Below are 14764 nucleotides of genomic sequence, written 5' to 3' on the forward strand. Positions count from 1 at the left end.
GGGGGGGGGGCTTCTCCTCCTTTTGTTTTTTTTGTTTCTCTTTTGTATTTTCTTTCTTTTATTTATTTTGTAGTTTCTTTTATTTTCAGTTTTATAAAATTACCACTAGTGCCTAATTTGTATTTACCAATAAACTACTACGAGATTAATTCTTAACCCATAATAAAATAGTGTTAGCATTTTATAAATTCAATAGGCATTTGTTTAATTGTTTTCACTATTGTTTTAATTGTCTTAGGGCCTTTAAACATTTTATCAAAGTTTGGTTTCTCCACCATAATTACCTATGTATTATTTGGTTCACTCCGAACATTTAAATTTTAATATTTGAAAACATTTATTGTTTGCTCGATTTTGAATTTGAAATTCGAACTAGGTTCCGAACTAACGCGAGTTTATCCACAGTAACCGAGGTGACGTGGCATCATTAGCGGGGATTACTGTAGCTTAATTACCCGGGCGTCACATTCCGGCACCGCAAGCCTGTGTAGCCACCAAAAACCTCTCGGGAGTCCGTTCCGGCACCCTGCCGGAGGGGGATCTCATCACCGGTGGCCATCTTCATCATCCCGGCGCTCTCCATGACGAGGAGGGAGTAGTTCACCCTCGGGGCTGAGGGTATGTACCAGTAGCTATGTGTTTGATCTCTCTCTCTCGTGTTCCCTCTATGGCACGATCTTGATGTATCCCGAGCTTTGCTATTATAGTTGGATCTTATGATGTTTCTCCCCCTCTACTCTCTTGTGATGAATTGAGTTTCCCTCTTGGAGTTATCTTATCGGATTGAGTCTTTTATGAGAACACTTGATGTATGTCTTGCCGTGCTTATCTGTGGTGACAATGGGATATCATGTGCCTCTTGATGTATGTTTTGGTGACCAACTTGCGGGTTCCGCCCATGAACCTATGCATAGGGGTTGGCACACGTTCTTGACTCTCCGGTAGAGACTTTGGGGCACTCTTTGAAGTACTTGGTGTTGGTTGGATGAATCGGAGATTGTGTGATGCATATCGTATAATCATGCCCACGGATACTTGAGGTGACAATGGAGTATCTAGGTGACATTAGGGTTTTGGTTGATTTGTGTCTTAAGGTGTGATTCTAGTACGAACTCTTTAATAGATCGATCCGAAAGAATAACTTTGAGGTGGTTTCGTACCCTACCATAATCACTACACTTGTTCTCCGCTATTAGTGGCTTTGGAGTGACTCTTTGTTGTATGTTGAGGGATTGTTATACGATCTATCTATGTTATTATTGTTGAGAGAACTTGCACTAGTGAAAGTATGAACCCTAGGCCTTGTTTCCTATCATTGCAATACCGTTTACGCTCACCTTTATCATTAGTTACCTTGCTGTTTTTATATTTTCAGATTACAAAAACCTATATCTATCATCCATATTGCACTTGTATCACCATCTCTTCGCCGAACTAGTGCACCTATACAATTTACCATTGTATTGGGTGTGTTGGGGACACAAGAGACTCTTTGTTATTTGGTTGCAGGGTTGCTTGGGAGAGACCATCTTCATCCTACGCCTCCTACAGATTGATAAACCTTAGGTCATCCACTTGAGGGAAATTTGCTACTGTCCTACAAACATGTGCACTTGCAGGCCCAACAACGTCTACAAGAAGAAGGTTGTGTAGTAGACATCACGGCGCGGCCGAAGAAGGGCAAGACATCCGCGAAGAAGAACAAGGCGGCGGACGGCTCCGACAGCTCGAAGGCGACGGGAAAGAAGCTTGCAGGGCGTTTGACGGGCGCGCCGGCTACCGAAGCGCCGGCGAGCTCACTCGTTGAGCCGGCCGCCGACGCGCACCATGTGTTTGACGAAATGCCCCCATGGTAAAAAAATTCCAATTTTTATTTTTTTGTTATTTTTTCAATGCATCATCATATAGATAGCTTATTTGCATTGTTCAAAAAACTTTGTAGTCTCAACGATGATGCATACATGTCAACTATGGGTGTTGGGTCCAACAATTCGCATTGGTCTCAAACCAATGACATCCATTTTGAAGACCATGAGTTTGAGGTGGACGAGGAGGGTGAGGGCATTGTCGACGCGCCGAAAGGAAGAGCGGGCAATTACACCACCAAAGATGACATCTTACTATGCAATACTTGGTTGCAAGTGTCGAGGGATCCATCCGTTGGAGGTGATCAAAGTAGAGATGCTTATTGGGGGCGAATGAAATAACACTTTGATGCTCACAACGTGAGTGGAATTGACCGCTCTGAGAGATCACTTCAGTCCCGATGGTCGACAATCAACTCGGATTGTCAAAAGTGGGCGGCGGCACAAAAGGCAGTTGACAAGATTAACCCAAGTGGCACAAATGAGGATGATAGAGTAAGTGGCATCTCATACATGTTCATCATACTTGTTTTTGGTGTCCGAAGTGCTAACTTGTTTTATTTTTCTTGTAGTACAACATTGCACAAAACCTGTTCAAAGAAGAGACGAGGACAACCAAGAAGGGGAAGATCAAGAAAGGAAGGATCTTTACCTTGCCTCATTGCTATGAAGTGTTAAAGGATGATGAGAAATGGAAGAAGCGTGAAGATTTGGATGATTTGCATTTGAGCAACAATCGCAAGCGAACAATTGAGTTGAATGATGATGATGATGAGGAGGATGCATCAAGTGATGACGGCAAGAGAAGCCCCACACCCAACTCGGTTTCATACTCGAAGGCAAAACGACCGGATGGGTGCAAGAAAGACAAAACCGAAAATAAGAAGAGGAAAGGAGATGATGAGCTCAAAAATGCTATGGAAGCAATTGTGAAGGCAAAAAAAGAAGCCAACGAGGTGAGGAAAATGGCAAGGAACCAAGATGCCGTGACCGAGGAGAGGAGGTTGGCAGCCGAGGAGAGAAGGGTGGCGGCCGAGGAGCGGAAGGTGGCTTTGGAGGAGAGGAAGGTGAGCAATGAGGAGCAAACTAGATTGTTGGAATGGGAGAAGCACTTGTTCTTCTTGGACACATCCAACCTCAATGAAGCGCAAAAGGAATATGTCAATCTTGCCCATGAAGAAGTGTTGATGCAAAAAAGAGCCATGATTCGCGCAATGGGTGGCGGTGGCCTCGGCGGCATGGGTGGCGGTGGCATTGGCGGTATGGGTGGCGGTGGCATTGGCGGTGGCCTTGGCGGCATGGGTGGCGGTGGCCTTGGCGCCATGGGTGGCATGGGTGGCTTCGGGGGTACCATGAGCGGTTTAGGTGCTATGGGAGGGATGGGTGCACCTCCGACCGCCATGGGAGGCATGTGTAGCTTTGGAGCACCCCCCGATGCTATGGCCGCCATGGGAGGCATGAGTTTTGCTTCTCTCATGGGAGGCATGGGTGCACCTCCGGCCGCCATGAGCGGAATGTCTTTCGATGTGCCTCCTCACACACATTCCCATGAAGATGCCGTTGAAGATCTTGCCAACACCGTCGGAGCTTCACATGATGCGGTGCGTGATGCGGTGCATGATAAGGAGAAGGAGGAAGATTCATCTTCGGAGGCGGAAGAATCGTCTTCGGAAGATGATGAGGACGAAGACGAGGAAGAGGATTGATGTGTCTTTCATTTATGTCTTGAACTTGGTTTGCATTTTGAACTTGGTTGGATGAACTTGTGGGCATGATTTTGAACTTGTGGGCATGAACTTTTATTCATCAAATTGTTTGTGTCAAATTTATATGTCATGTTCATTGCATTTTGAATGTTTCAAACTCATTTTGTGTCCAAAATTCCATATATGCAATGCCCGGTGAGTCGCGTGCGCTGTATTTTTGCGCGCTACTGGAGCGGCGCGCGCGCGCTGCATTATAGCGCGGCTGTTGGAGCCAGCGCTGGCGGCCGCGCTAAACCAGCCGAAGCGCGCGCGGCATACTTGTTTTTTACGCGCGGCGCGAAGCGCGGCTGTTGGAGATGCTCTAAGAGCATCTCTAGCAAACCCCTTAAGCCGTGACCTTTAAACCGCGGATAAGGGCCGAGAAAAGCGCGTTTTAAAGGCCGAAATCGGCTGCGGATTTCGGCCCTCAAACCGTAAAACCACACAATGCAATTGACCACGATTTTGACAAATAAAACATAAATTCCAAGAATTCAAACACAGTTTTGGCGACATTTGAACATAGTTTTCGCGCCACAACCCAAAAGACGGCGCATCCATCATCACTCATCCATCATCATCATCATCATCACAAGATCAAATCTTCACCGCCACCATTGCCACCACCACTTGCCGAACCACCACCGAACCTTGACACCGCATGGCCTCTTGCGGCTAGCCTCCTCCTCTCCAAGATTTTCAACCTTGCCATGTCATGCCATTCTTGGGTGAGCTCATCCATCTTATTTCTATTCATCATCATGAGCTTGTTCTCCTCTTGAAGGAGCTTGGTCATGGCTTTGTTCTCCTCGGCCATGGCTCTTCTCTCCTCAATGGCAGCCTTGCAATGGTCTCCTCCTTGAGTAATTATCACTTCTCTTGCTTCTCTTGAGCCTTCTTCTTGGCTAACTCCTTGCGCCCATTCCGTCTAACACCTCGGGGGCGACGGCACAGCACGCCGTCGGCGGGCATCCTCAGTGTAGTTCTTGCCGGGGCAATTGGAGGAGGTGTTGGCGGGCTAGGTCTTCTGGCGAGCTTCTTGCATTTCGCACCGGAAACCTTCCCCTTCTTCTGCGGCGGGTGCCCGACCGATTCGCATCGAAGGCGGCGGGGCCGGCGGGCGCGCATGCCTTCTCGGCGGGGGTTGTGGGAGCGCCGCCCTGGACGACGATGTTGCCCTGCCGCTTGCGAGATGGCGCGGTGGAGCCTTGAACGGTGATGGGCGCGACATGGCCGGCGACGAGATCTACCGAATGGGTTGGCGCGTGGATGACATCCACAATGACAACCGAAGGCTGGGAGGCTTCCATGGCGGCGGAGGGGGGCCGGGGAAGGTGCTCCGGAGCGGGCGGAGGGAGGTGGTTGGCGGCGGAGCGAAGGGGAAGCGGGAACAACCGCGCGAAAAAATCCCTGCCGCCAAATCTCACAGCTGATAGGGGTAAAGCTCGGGTAGGCCTCCATCCCGTGAATCTAAAGGTTGAGAGCGAAGATCTTCCGCGCCCCGCAAATTTTTCTACAAGGCGGGCCGATATGGTGTCTGATCGGGTCATTTTTTTCCCCAAAATCATAAATAGACGGTTATTTTGCGGGTCGGCATGTTTTAAGGGTCTGCTAGAGTCTAGATGCTCTAACCCACATAAAAGGATCTGTCCAAACTTGTAAAACCAAACCAAATTGTACGCTGTTGTTTCCTTCCGCGGTGGGTGCGTCCGCAATCTTTTTCCCCTCCCGCTTCGCCACGCCGCGAGCTTGCTGCCGCCCCGCCGCCAGCGCTCCGCCCTCCCTCTCCTCCTCCCGTCGGCCATCTCATCGCCATCGCGATCTTCCCCACCGGCCACCGTCGGCCACCTCCCAAGCCGTCTCCCCCCTCCCGGTCGCTGGCCTTCTCCCCGGTGCCGCCCTCCTTCCCGAGCAGTCCATTGCGCCGCTCCCCGACTGCTCTGTTAGTACTCGACGTCACGACCCGGCGGAGGAGCTGGCTAGCACGTTCGCATCCATCTCTCGTATAATCCCTAGCTCTTCAATCAAACAAAAACAAAAGGAACATAAATCCTCTATCCTCGCCGTCCGCCCGCCTCCGCCTCGCCGCCGGAGCCCCAGTGGAAGATGATGAAGTCAACCGCCGGCGCCGCAGATTGCTGGGGCATAGCAGTATCATCATCCAAGAAGGATGATGCTGACAAGAGGAGGAGGGGGCACAAGGGTGTTCCGCAGCTTCACCATCTGCCTCTTGCGAGCACACGCTACTCTGCTCTTCATCTTTCTAGTATATTCTTGTAATTTACTGTGATTTTAGTAAGGGGGTCAATCAAGTTTCAATTAACTCGATCATTGCCCTCCTCACCTTATTATGAAATAATCTTATACCCATCTGCCTCCGGCGAGTGAGCATGCATACACGTTGATCCATATTACTACTAGTCGACTGATTCACTTATTTGCAGTCATGATCGATGGCTCAACTTATGTTGGAAATAGTGAGTCTAGTCTACCAACTGCACACTTATTTGTGGTGCCGCTCACAGCTTGCATATTTGAGTCTTGGGACGAGACATGTACATCCCATTAATTGTAAGTTGCATTTGGAGACGATGAAAAGATAGAATTTGGATGAATTGTTGATTCTCAATTTTTTGGGATCATAGGGCAATGATTTACTTAACATGCGAAAAGATAGAATCTGGACTAAAATATCAATCACGGCATAATTAACTAATACTGTTTGTGAAGTTCTTTGAAATTGGTACAGGCACTACTCTTACTCTCTTAGGAAGCAGTGCTCAAGCATCTTGGTTCGAATCCGAGTGGGAGCACACATCATGAGCAATGCGATATGATAGAATTTTGTTTTCTAACATGTAGATTGACATAGTTTTGTAATTTAATCATATGATCTCTGTCCCTCCAATTATTCAATTATCAATGTGCCTAGGAAGTCTTCCCATCAGTGAACATATATGATCTGTCCCATTATTAGTTAGCTTCCTTAAGTATACAATTTCCTTCAGTTCATTCCAGCAAGCATAATTAAAGTCCATGAATCATAGCAATTCCATGTAACAGATCTTCAATTTCATACTGTATTAAGGTATTCTGAAATTATTAATAATTCCAACCAATTGTTGCACGACACATGTCCTACAACTAATAAACATTAAAAAGAAACTAATGATCAAATTGTATTGCTGTTGCATGCAGGATACTCTAAGTGACATGATGTCATTGTTAAGCTTCAAGGAGGCTGTGCGCATGAGCCTACTGTCGAGCCAGTGGAGACATCTGTGGAGATCATGCATCAGAGACTTGGTCTTCACCAGGGAGACAATGTGCTGCCCCACGGCCATGAGCCGAGAGGAACAGGATCAAGAAGCTTTCATCAGGAACGTCGAGTGCGTGTTGTGCCAGCTCGATCCCACCACTCCTAGGGACAAGTTCGTGCTCGAGTTCAAGCTCATCAACACAAGTGTGCAGCCCCATGTAGACAGATGGGTCACCTTTTGTGCAGCATCGAGAGCGAAGCACGTTGTCTTCGATTTCAAACCAGGTTCATGGGGCAAACACGACAATTCGTTCAGCTTCCCGCTCCACCTTTTCATCGGTGGCGCTCCTGCCGTCAGCTCTTTGTGCCTCATGTCTGCCTACCTAAACCCACTACCTGGTTTCTGTGGCTTCACAAACCTTAGAAAGCTCAAGCTCGACTCAGTGTTTGGAGATATCCAGTGCCTGCTGTTGCCGGCGTGCTCCATGCTTGAGTGGCTTAGCATCGTGCGTTGCACCCTCCGCAGCTTGACTACATCCCAGCCGTTGCGCCAGTTGCGATACCTGTGTGTGCACTACTGCTTCGATGTGCACAGGCTTGAGGTGCAAGCTCCGAACCTTAACACCTTCATGTTTGACAGCTTGGAGGTCCACCCGGTGCCATTTATGATTCATGGATGTGTAGAGATACAGGAGGTGACTATCAGGTTGCCAACATGGAGGGGTGACCTTTTCGACTACGCCTTCGCGGATCATGGTATAGCGAATGTGCCCAAGCTCTGCGTCGAACTTGCAATTGATGCCGAGGTGATCCTTTCAACTACTTCTGAAATTGTGCCTTGCCCTTTCTAGTGTGGATCCATGGTAATGAATTGTTGTTCGTGTTCTGATCATCCCATGTTTCTTTTTGCCATGGCTGTGTGCGTTCATGTCATGCAGGTGCCTGGATGTGCAAAATGCCCTGGCAAGTTTGTCAACCTGAAGCATCTTATATTGAGCGTGGATGTCCTTGCGCGTGATTCGCGTACAAGTGGCATTCTTCGTTTGGCTTGCCTTTTGGAATTAAGCCCAGTTTTGAAGCATCTTGAACTGCATGTAGGTGATCCATCTCTTTGATGTTTACCTACTGTAATTATCTGATCCAGCAAAACATCATCCATATACCTCATGGAGTGTAAGTAAGTTATAATAAAGTCTAGCCTTTTCGCTTTACGTTGTATATCATGTCATAATATAGTTTTTCCATTGTGCATCCTAGTTACTGTTAAGCTGTATGCCTGTATCAAACATGACTATGCATCAACGTACACTCAATTTTATGTCATGCACAGTAGTGCAGTACCTCAGCATGCATGCTAGATTATATTACTTCATTTTAGCATCAAGTAATTTCAGCATAAGATTGATTGTTTAATTCAGATTGTTTAAACGGGGTCGGCAGTATTGTTCTGATGCAAGAATAACTTTGAACCACAAAGCTTACATGTCTCCAATGTCTGAGCTAGTTTGCTACTTACTACATTAATTGCCTTTTTTTTGTTTCCAGAGAGGTGCTTTTATGAAATAGGGTAGAGATTAATCGTTGCGCTGGTTTTGTTTAATGCTCCGATAATGCAGCTGCTATGCCCAGTCGGAACACGAGAGACGTTGAAGCGGATAGAGGAGTTGCCCCCAGCCCGTGAGCCGCATTATCGTCTGAAGACGTTACTGATGACGGGAGTCTACAGCTACAAGAACTTCTTTGTTCTGGCACTGCATTATGCTCGAACCGCCATGGCGCTCGAGCGCATGGTCATCGATCCGGAGGCGAGGAAGAGGTATGTCGCGACTCGTGACGCGGTAGAAGAGAACGCGGTCCATGAGGGCCGACGGATGGCCGATGAACATCTTCGGAGACGGGGGTTGGATGCCATCCTCACCATCTTGTAACATTGACCTGACTTTTCTAGAACATGATATCATGACTCGTTTGTAAAATACGCAAATGTTTTCTGTTCAGAAGTTCAGAAGTTCAGAAGCACAAATAATTGTTACACCCCCTGAAGCTAGCAACTGGATCTACGTAACTGACTGCCTTTAAGCTACTACTTGTACTGCTGCAGTGCACACACTGGAGTTGTGCATGTCTTAAATCTCGCATTAACAGGCACCGAAAACGTATGTCGTAATGACCATTGAACCATCTTAAAATGAGATCCACGTAACAGTTGAAACCCCCCGGACGAGAGCGCCTATAAAACCCTCCCAGTTCACGTCCCTTTTCCCCAAGATCACCAGCAGCGTGACCGATCTCTTTCTCTTCAGCTGCCGCAACGCACCGGCAACCATGGCGAGACCCACAAGCCAGTCGGTGGCCGCGTTCACCATCCTGATGCTCGCCGTGGCCACCCTCGCCATCGCCCAGGCGCCGCCGCCGCCCAAACGGAGCCGCCAGGAGATCCACCTGTTCGAGGTGACCGTCGGCCTGGCGGCCGCCGCCACGGAGGACGACTACTACCACCACCACTACCGCCTGCTCGCCACCGTGGTCGGCGGGTCGGTCGCCTCGCCCTGTTCCTTCTGAACCGCTACATTTCTATGCCATTTGCTGACGCTTCTCTATCGTGTTTTCTCTCAAACCTCAAGCATCGAGGCCGCACGGAGCGCCATGTTCGAGACCGCGCCCTTGAGGTTCAGCGCCTACCTCACCAACAACCAGGCCCGCAGACTATCAAGTGAGTGAACATTCCTGGCTTACTTCATCGATCCTAGCTAGGCATACATAGATATTTGATGTTTAAGTTACATACGTTCTGGTTGAGCAGGAGTCACGGGGGTGCTGGGAGTTCGTCAGAGGGACGACCCTGTGCCCACGGACGACGACGGGCACTGACACCGCAAGTGATCAACAGAGACGTGAGCAGCTTCAAAGGAAGGAAGCAACACATTAGCTTTCCTTTTTCTCTTTCACAATAAAAAAAGTGCCGCGGCCTTAATATTTGTGTTATACTGAAATCCAGCAAGCTTTGCTGTTATAAACCTCTCGCGCAAAACTGACGATCCTCGATGTAAAAAACAAGATGATCTCCGGGGTTCATCAATACGACAATACGTAACATGTTCAGTTTTAACCCCGCAAAAAAAAATGTTCGGTTTCAAAAAAGAGAGTTGTAAGTGTGACTGTCAATACTATCTGGAACTGTTAAACGGCAGAGGACAAAAACCTGTTCGACAGAGCCAAAACCAGTGCTCGCGCCGGGATCATCTCACGAAAAATTCTGATTCATGATCGTCGCTCTTCTTTGGTCCAGCCTCTCTAGACAAAGTCGGGGTCGACAGTGTGCTGCTTGCACCCTCGGGGGCCATAGTGCTCCTTGCTCTTTCGCACCACCGTGTGGCACAGAGCGCAGTAATGAACCCGGCATGTCTCGCAGAAGATGTGGTTGTTGTTCCCAACCTGCTTAGATCAGAGACTGTCTTCATCCACCAGAATCATCAAGAGAAAAAAAGAGTAGAAAGCACTAGAGCTATCTTCAGAAAACACTACTGAAAAATATCACTATTCCATACATGATACAGTATATGGAAGCCACCAAACCTTTACCTTGAAATTCGGCTGGCGGCAACCCGGGCACGGATGCGCTCTGGACAGTGCCAGTTTCAGCTCTTTCTGCATGTTTCTGACGACATCATTCACTTCCACCTTCACTCTCAGCTTCTCCCTATCGATTTTGCATTGTTCACTGTCAAAAAGGAGCATTGGTTTCTGAATTAGTTATCCAGAGAATAGATATGCTACATAATGCTTGACAGATCACACTTAACAAGGGGTCATCACAAGACAATATGTACCTTGTATGACCTTGACTTGATGGCTTGCCACAGGCATAACAGAACGACTTCTCACAGTTTCTGCAAAGCATCTGGTCGCAGCCTGACACGCGTGAGATGGCAAAGCCACAATGCGGACACATAACAGAAGAACGGAGTATTTCCTTGATGCTAAATATATCACTCGCAGAGACTTTACGTCCAGCATTGCCTTTGCTCAAGTTGCGTGCCTTCTCACGCTCCTGTATAAAAGCAAATAGTGCAATAAACGATATGATCTCAATACTGTTCTCATTGCATTGAAAGGGTCTAGCACAAATGATGTATGGTCATAAAACAAATGATGGAACTTGGAATGCCCATCTTGCTGGAAATGGCACCATGTTTTGCAATAACCTTAAAGTAAAATGATGTGCTCTTCTGAAAACAGAATTAGTTTATGAATAGTTACTTTATCTAGAATACAGATATATTATATGCAAGTAGAGCTATAGCTTTTTCTAGAATATACAGAAAGGACTGTGCATCTTTCTATTAAGAAGAGCGCCATGATGCGTGGCTAGTACATTATCTTGTAATGGATTTTCCTCGAGTACCACTTAGACCAGGCGTTGCTAGTTGCATTTTGGACCAGGTAGTTTTAAATGTTGTATACATAACACCAGGTCTGGTTGGTTTAGCAAAAAACCCAACGCTTTACCAGCTCAGTCCCACCTGTCAGATTCCACAGTGGCATCAGATCAGGTACCATGTGACATTCAAAGTGCCATGTTAAGTTCTCTAATGATAATTCGGTGGAAAATACGACTAAACACTGCACAGACATTCCCATGTCTGGAACTTCACTAGATTCCATGATTCACCATTCAACAGTGAAGAGTTAAAGAAAACTATGTTTACAGTTCTGAAGAAATGAATAAGTTATCTATTCTACTCCCTCCGTCCCAAAATTCTTGTCTTAGATTTGCCTAGATACGGATGTACCTAATACTAAAACGTGACTTGATACATCCGTATTTAGACAAATCTAAGACAAGAATTTTGGGACGGAGGGAGTATAAAATATCCAATAATAATTTTAGCATTCCCAATACTCGTGTTCTTATATATTGGAAGTTAGCTCTCGTATTAAACATAACAGCTAAAACTTACAACAGAATATGCACCGTTAGATGGATTTTAATCAGAACATGGACAGTTAGGTAACACTTATTTCAAAAAAAGAAATATGTAGTGTTTACATGGATTTTGAACCTGTACAGAAATAAGTTTTTCTTCTGGAGTCATGCATCTCTCCCCTACATGGCGACGATTTCTGCAGCGGACGCAGAAGGTGAAGAGGCAATTGGAGCACTGGGCGCTGTCCTCATCTGCCAGGCAAGCTGTTTCACATCTTGGACAGTAAGCTACATCAGCCCTTGAGTCTAGAGTCTTCTGAAATACCAATCTTTCCCACCGTTCAAAACCTGCATCTCCAAGCAACTTCTTCAATAGTTTAGGAGGAATAGAACATCCACATTTGTCATCAGGGCACACCAATTTCAGGACTGATCCTTCCTTGACATGCAACTTTGAGTATGTCTCCATGCACCTCCAGCAGTAGTAATGACGGCATGGAAGTTCTACGAAGTCTATGCCTGAGGGGAATCAAAAGAATCAAGATACAGATTAAACTTTTAAATATTCCAGACTCCAAGCATGATGGAACTTGGATTGTTCATGAGGATGTACCTCAGCAGCATGACACATGAACATGATTAATTGTGCTAATGTTGCAATTATAGAAACTGTGTAAAGAAGCTTATAAATATTAATCTTTTACAGGGAAAGTAAGCTTATAATTGAATAAGGGATTAGCTTCATAGGCATTTGGGCTGTATCTGGGTTACTGCAGAACCTTTAACTTGTATTTCCTTACGATATATGTAGTAAAGGGGCCATGGCCCACATTGTTAGTTTCACCTAGGTATGGGGTGCAAAATAATTTTACATTTCTTATCAGGTTTAACTTGTCTAGTAACTAGTTGAAAGAAGTTTGAACTAAAGCCAAAACATAGTTACTTTTTCTAATGATTGTTTGACTGCAGATATACGTTGATTTTATATAAAAGTAGTATGGTATGCAAAAAAATAGATATACCCAGCAATATCCCAGAATGTAGAGTATTTGAATTCTAATAATCAGGCATTATACACCAGAACTAAATTTCCAAAAACTATACCAAAATTTGGTTTGGATTTGTGCATAAATCATGGTGCCCTGGCTCCATGGAGCACCAATTCAGTGTCCAATATATACTGTATCAGTAGTGTTCTCCCTTACTGTTTCAAAATAACAGATTTAAGTTATGATGGAGATGTAGTTGTGAAATGAGCAACAGGGAGAGTATCCAAGCATCAAATGGAGCATCTGAATTACCTGGGTGCTCACTGAAACAAATTGTGCAGACATGGAGGCCACGACGAAATGTTTCAAGGCATTGCTCTTCATCATAGCTGATCAACTGTTGAACAACCTCCTCTACAGACAGAATCTCTCCAACAACCCGAGCATCCACAGGAGCCACAGGACAATCAGACTTGCGTATGATTATCCCGCCATCAAAACCAAGATGAGAGAGCGTAGAGCTCTGCAGCCACTGCACCCACTCAAAAACAACTTCCTGTCCAGACTGCTGTGCCCAAATCGAGTCAAGCATGTGACAAAGGGTCGAGACCTTCACACTATCCAACCACTGTACACCGAGAGAGAAGTATGGAGGATGATGGCTCGGGTACGATGGAGGCATAAGGCATGTCAGTGATATTGGAGCCAAGTGCTTGACACTGAATGTGAACTGGTTGTCTGGATAATCATCAACACTCTGGAGTTCTGTGGACACACTGATACCATCTGGAATTTCACAGTGCACATGGATCTGCAAAGAGTTGAAAACGAATAAGGAAAGAGTACCGCAGATTTTGTTGGTATTACTATTTTGGTAACTGGTGAGTACTGGAACTGGAAGTCTGGAACCAATTAAAGCAACAATAAATTCCTCAAGAAAATAAATAGAGGAAAACGGATATACCTGGAAGGAGCGTGGTACAGACTTTTCACCAAAAATATTCAAATTGTCTCCATAAATTGCCTCAAGTGCCAGTATCTGTGCAATCATATATCAGAGAAAAGGTACACAGAAGAAAGTCTGGAAATTTACTGAGTTGTCTCCATAAACTGCCTCAAGTGCCAGTATATGTGCAATCATATATCAGAGAAAAAAGTAGGACTGTACAGTACATCAGAAGAAAGTCTGTAAATTTACTGAGTTGTCCCCATAAATTGCCTCAAGCGCCAGTATCTGGTCAATGATGAAAAAACATGGTCAATGATCCCTCTCCCCTCCCCTGCACCAGCCCACCATCTTCTTCCTCGCAATGCCCCCCTTTCAGCTCGCATCCACACTCCCCCGTCCCTTCTACGGTTCTATCCCCTCCTGCCCACCACTCATCTGAGCGCCGGTTAGCCCCCCCTCTTCCCTTCTTCCTCCCGTGCCTTCTGCATTCCTCCTCCTCCGCACGAGCATCAGACGACAATCGAAAGTTCGCGCCCTAAGACTAAGCAAGGACCATGACTGCTAGCTATTGACCGAACCGTTGATCCCTAGATTGAAGGAAAATCCGGATTTTCCATCCGCTCCGCTTCGCTAGCCAATCCACGAGAGGGGTTAGCGATGCAGTCCCCAAAACTGGCGCAGGGGACGAGGCGTAGGGCGACGAAGCGATCGATTCGAGCAGGCAGTAGCGGTACCTCGTCTTGCTGCAGCTGGTCGTTGGAGCGCAGCTGCTCCTCCGGCAGATCGGGCCCATCCGCCTCCCGGAGGTCCCGGAGCAGCATCTCCTGCAGCATCCGCGCGGCCTCCGGCGACGGCGAGAGGTGGGCGTCGCGGGGGCTCTCCATCAGCGGGCTTCGGGTGGCGGCCGGGGTGGTCTTTCTTCTTTTTTCAGTTTCGCTGCGGCCGGGGCAGGGGCAGTCTTGGATTGTGTGCGTGGGTGGTTGTGTTAGCGGTCGCGGTCGCGGTCGCGCCCGTGCAATAGGATTTTTTT

General features: G+C 46.8%; 1 protein-coding gene across 1 annotated transcript; it reads right to left on the reverse strand.

Moving 5' to 3' along the window:
- Nucleotides 1-9916: 9916 nt before the first annotated feature.
- On the reverse strand, nt 9917-14675 carry LOC119365550 (E3 ubiquitin-protein ligase RNF14-like). Its single transcript, XM_037631188.1, has 7 exons — nt 14469-14675; nt 13750-13824; nt 13098-13596; nt 11933-12315; nt 10700-10920; nt 10452-10590; nt 9917-10304 (listed from the first exon to the last, which is right to left on the reverse strand). The coding sequence occupies exons 1-7, from the start codon at nt 14616-14618 to the stop codon at nt 10164-10166; spliced, it is 1608 nt and encodes a 535-aa protein (XP_037487085.1). The 5' UTR covers nt 14619-14675; the 3' UTR covers nt 9917-10163.
- Between the last annotated feature and the right edge of the window lie 89 nt (nt 14676-14764).

The sequence above is a fragment of the Triticum dicoccoides genome, chromosome 2B (genome assembly GCF_002162155.2).
Source record: "Triticum dicoccoides isolate Atlit2015 ecotype Zavitan chromosome 2B, WEW_v2.0, whole genome shotgun sequence".
Classification (NCBI taxonomy): Eukaryota; Viridiplantae; Streptophyta; class Magnoliopsida; order Poales; family Poaceae; genus Triticum; species Triticum dicoccoides.

Excerpts from the sequence above, each read along its gene's own strand:
- LOC119365550 (XM_037631188.1), bottom strand. The coding sequence starts at position 14,618 with ATGGAGAGCCCCCGCGACGCCCACCTCTCGCCGTCGCCGGAGGCCGCG. Across the intron at positions 13,825-14,468 it reads ACCAGCTGCAGCAAGACGAG|ATACTGGCACTTGAGGCAAT; the intron begins GTACCGCTACTG and ends ATGATTGCACAG. Across the intron at positions 10,305-10,451 it reads GCCGCCAGCCGAATTTCAAG|GTTGGGAACAACAACCACAT; the intron begins GTAAAGGTTTGG and ends TGATCTAAGCAG.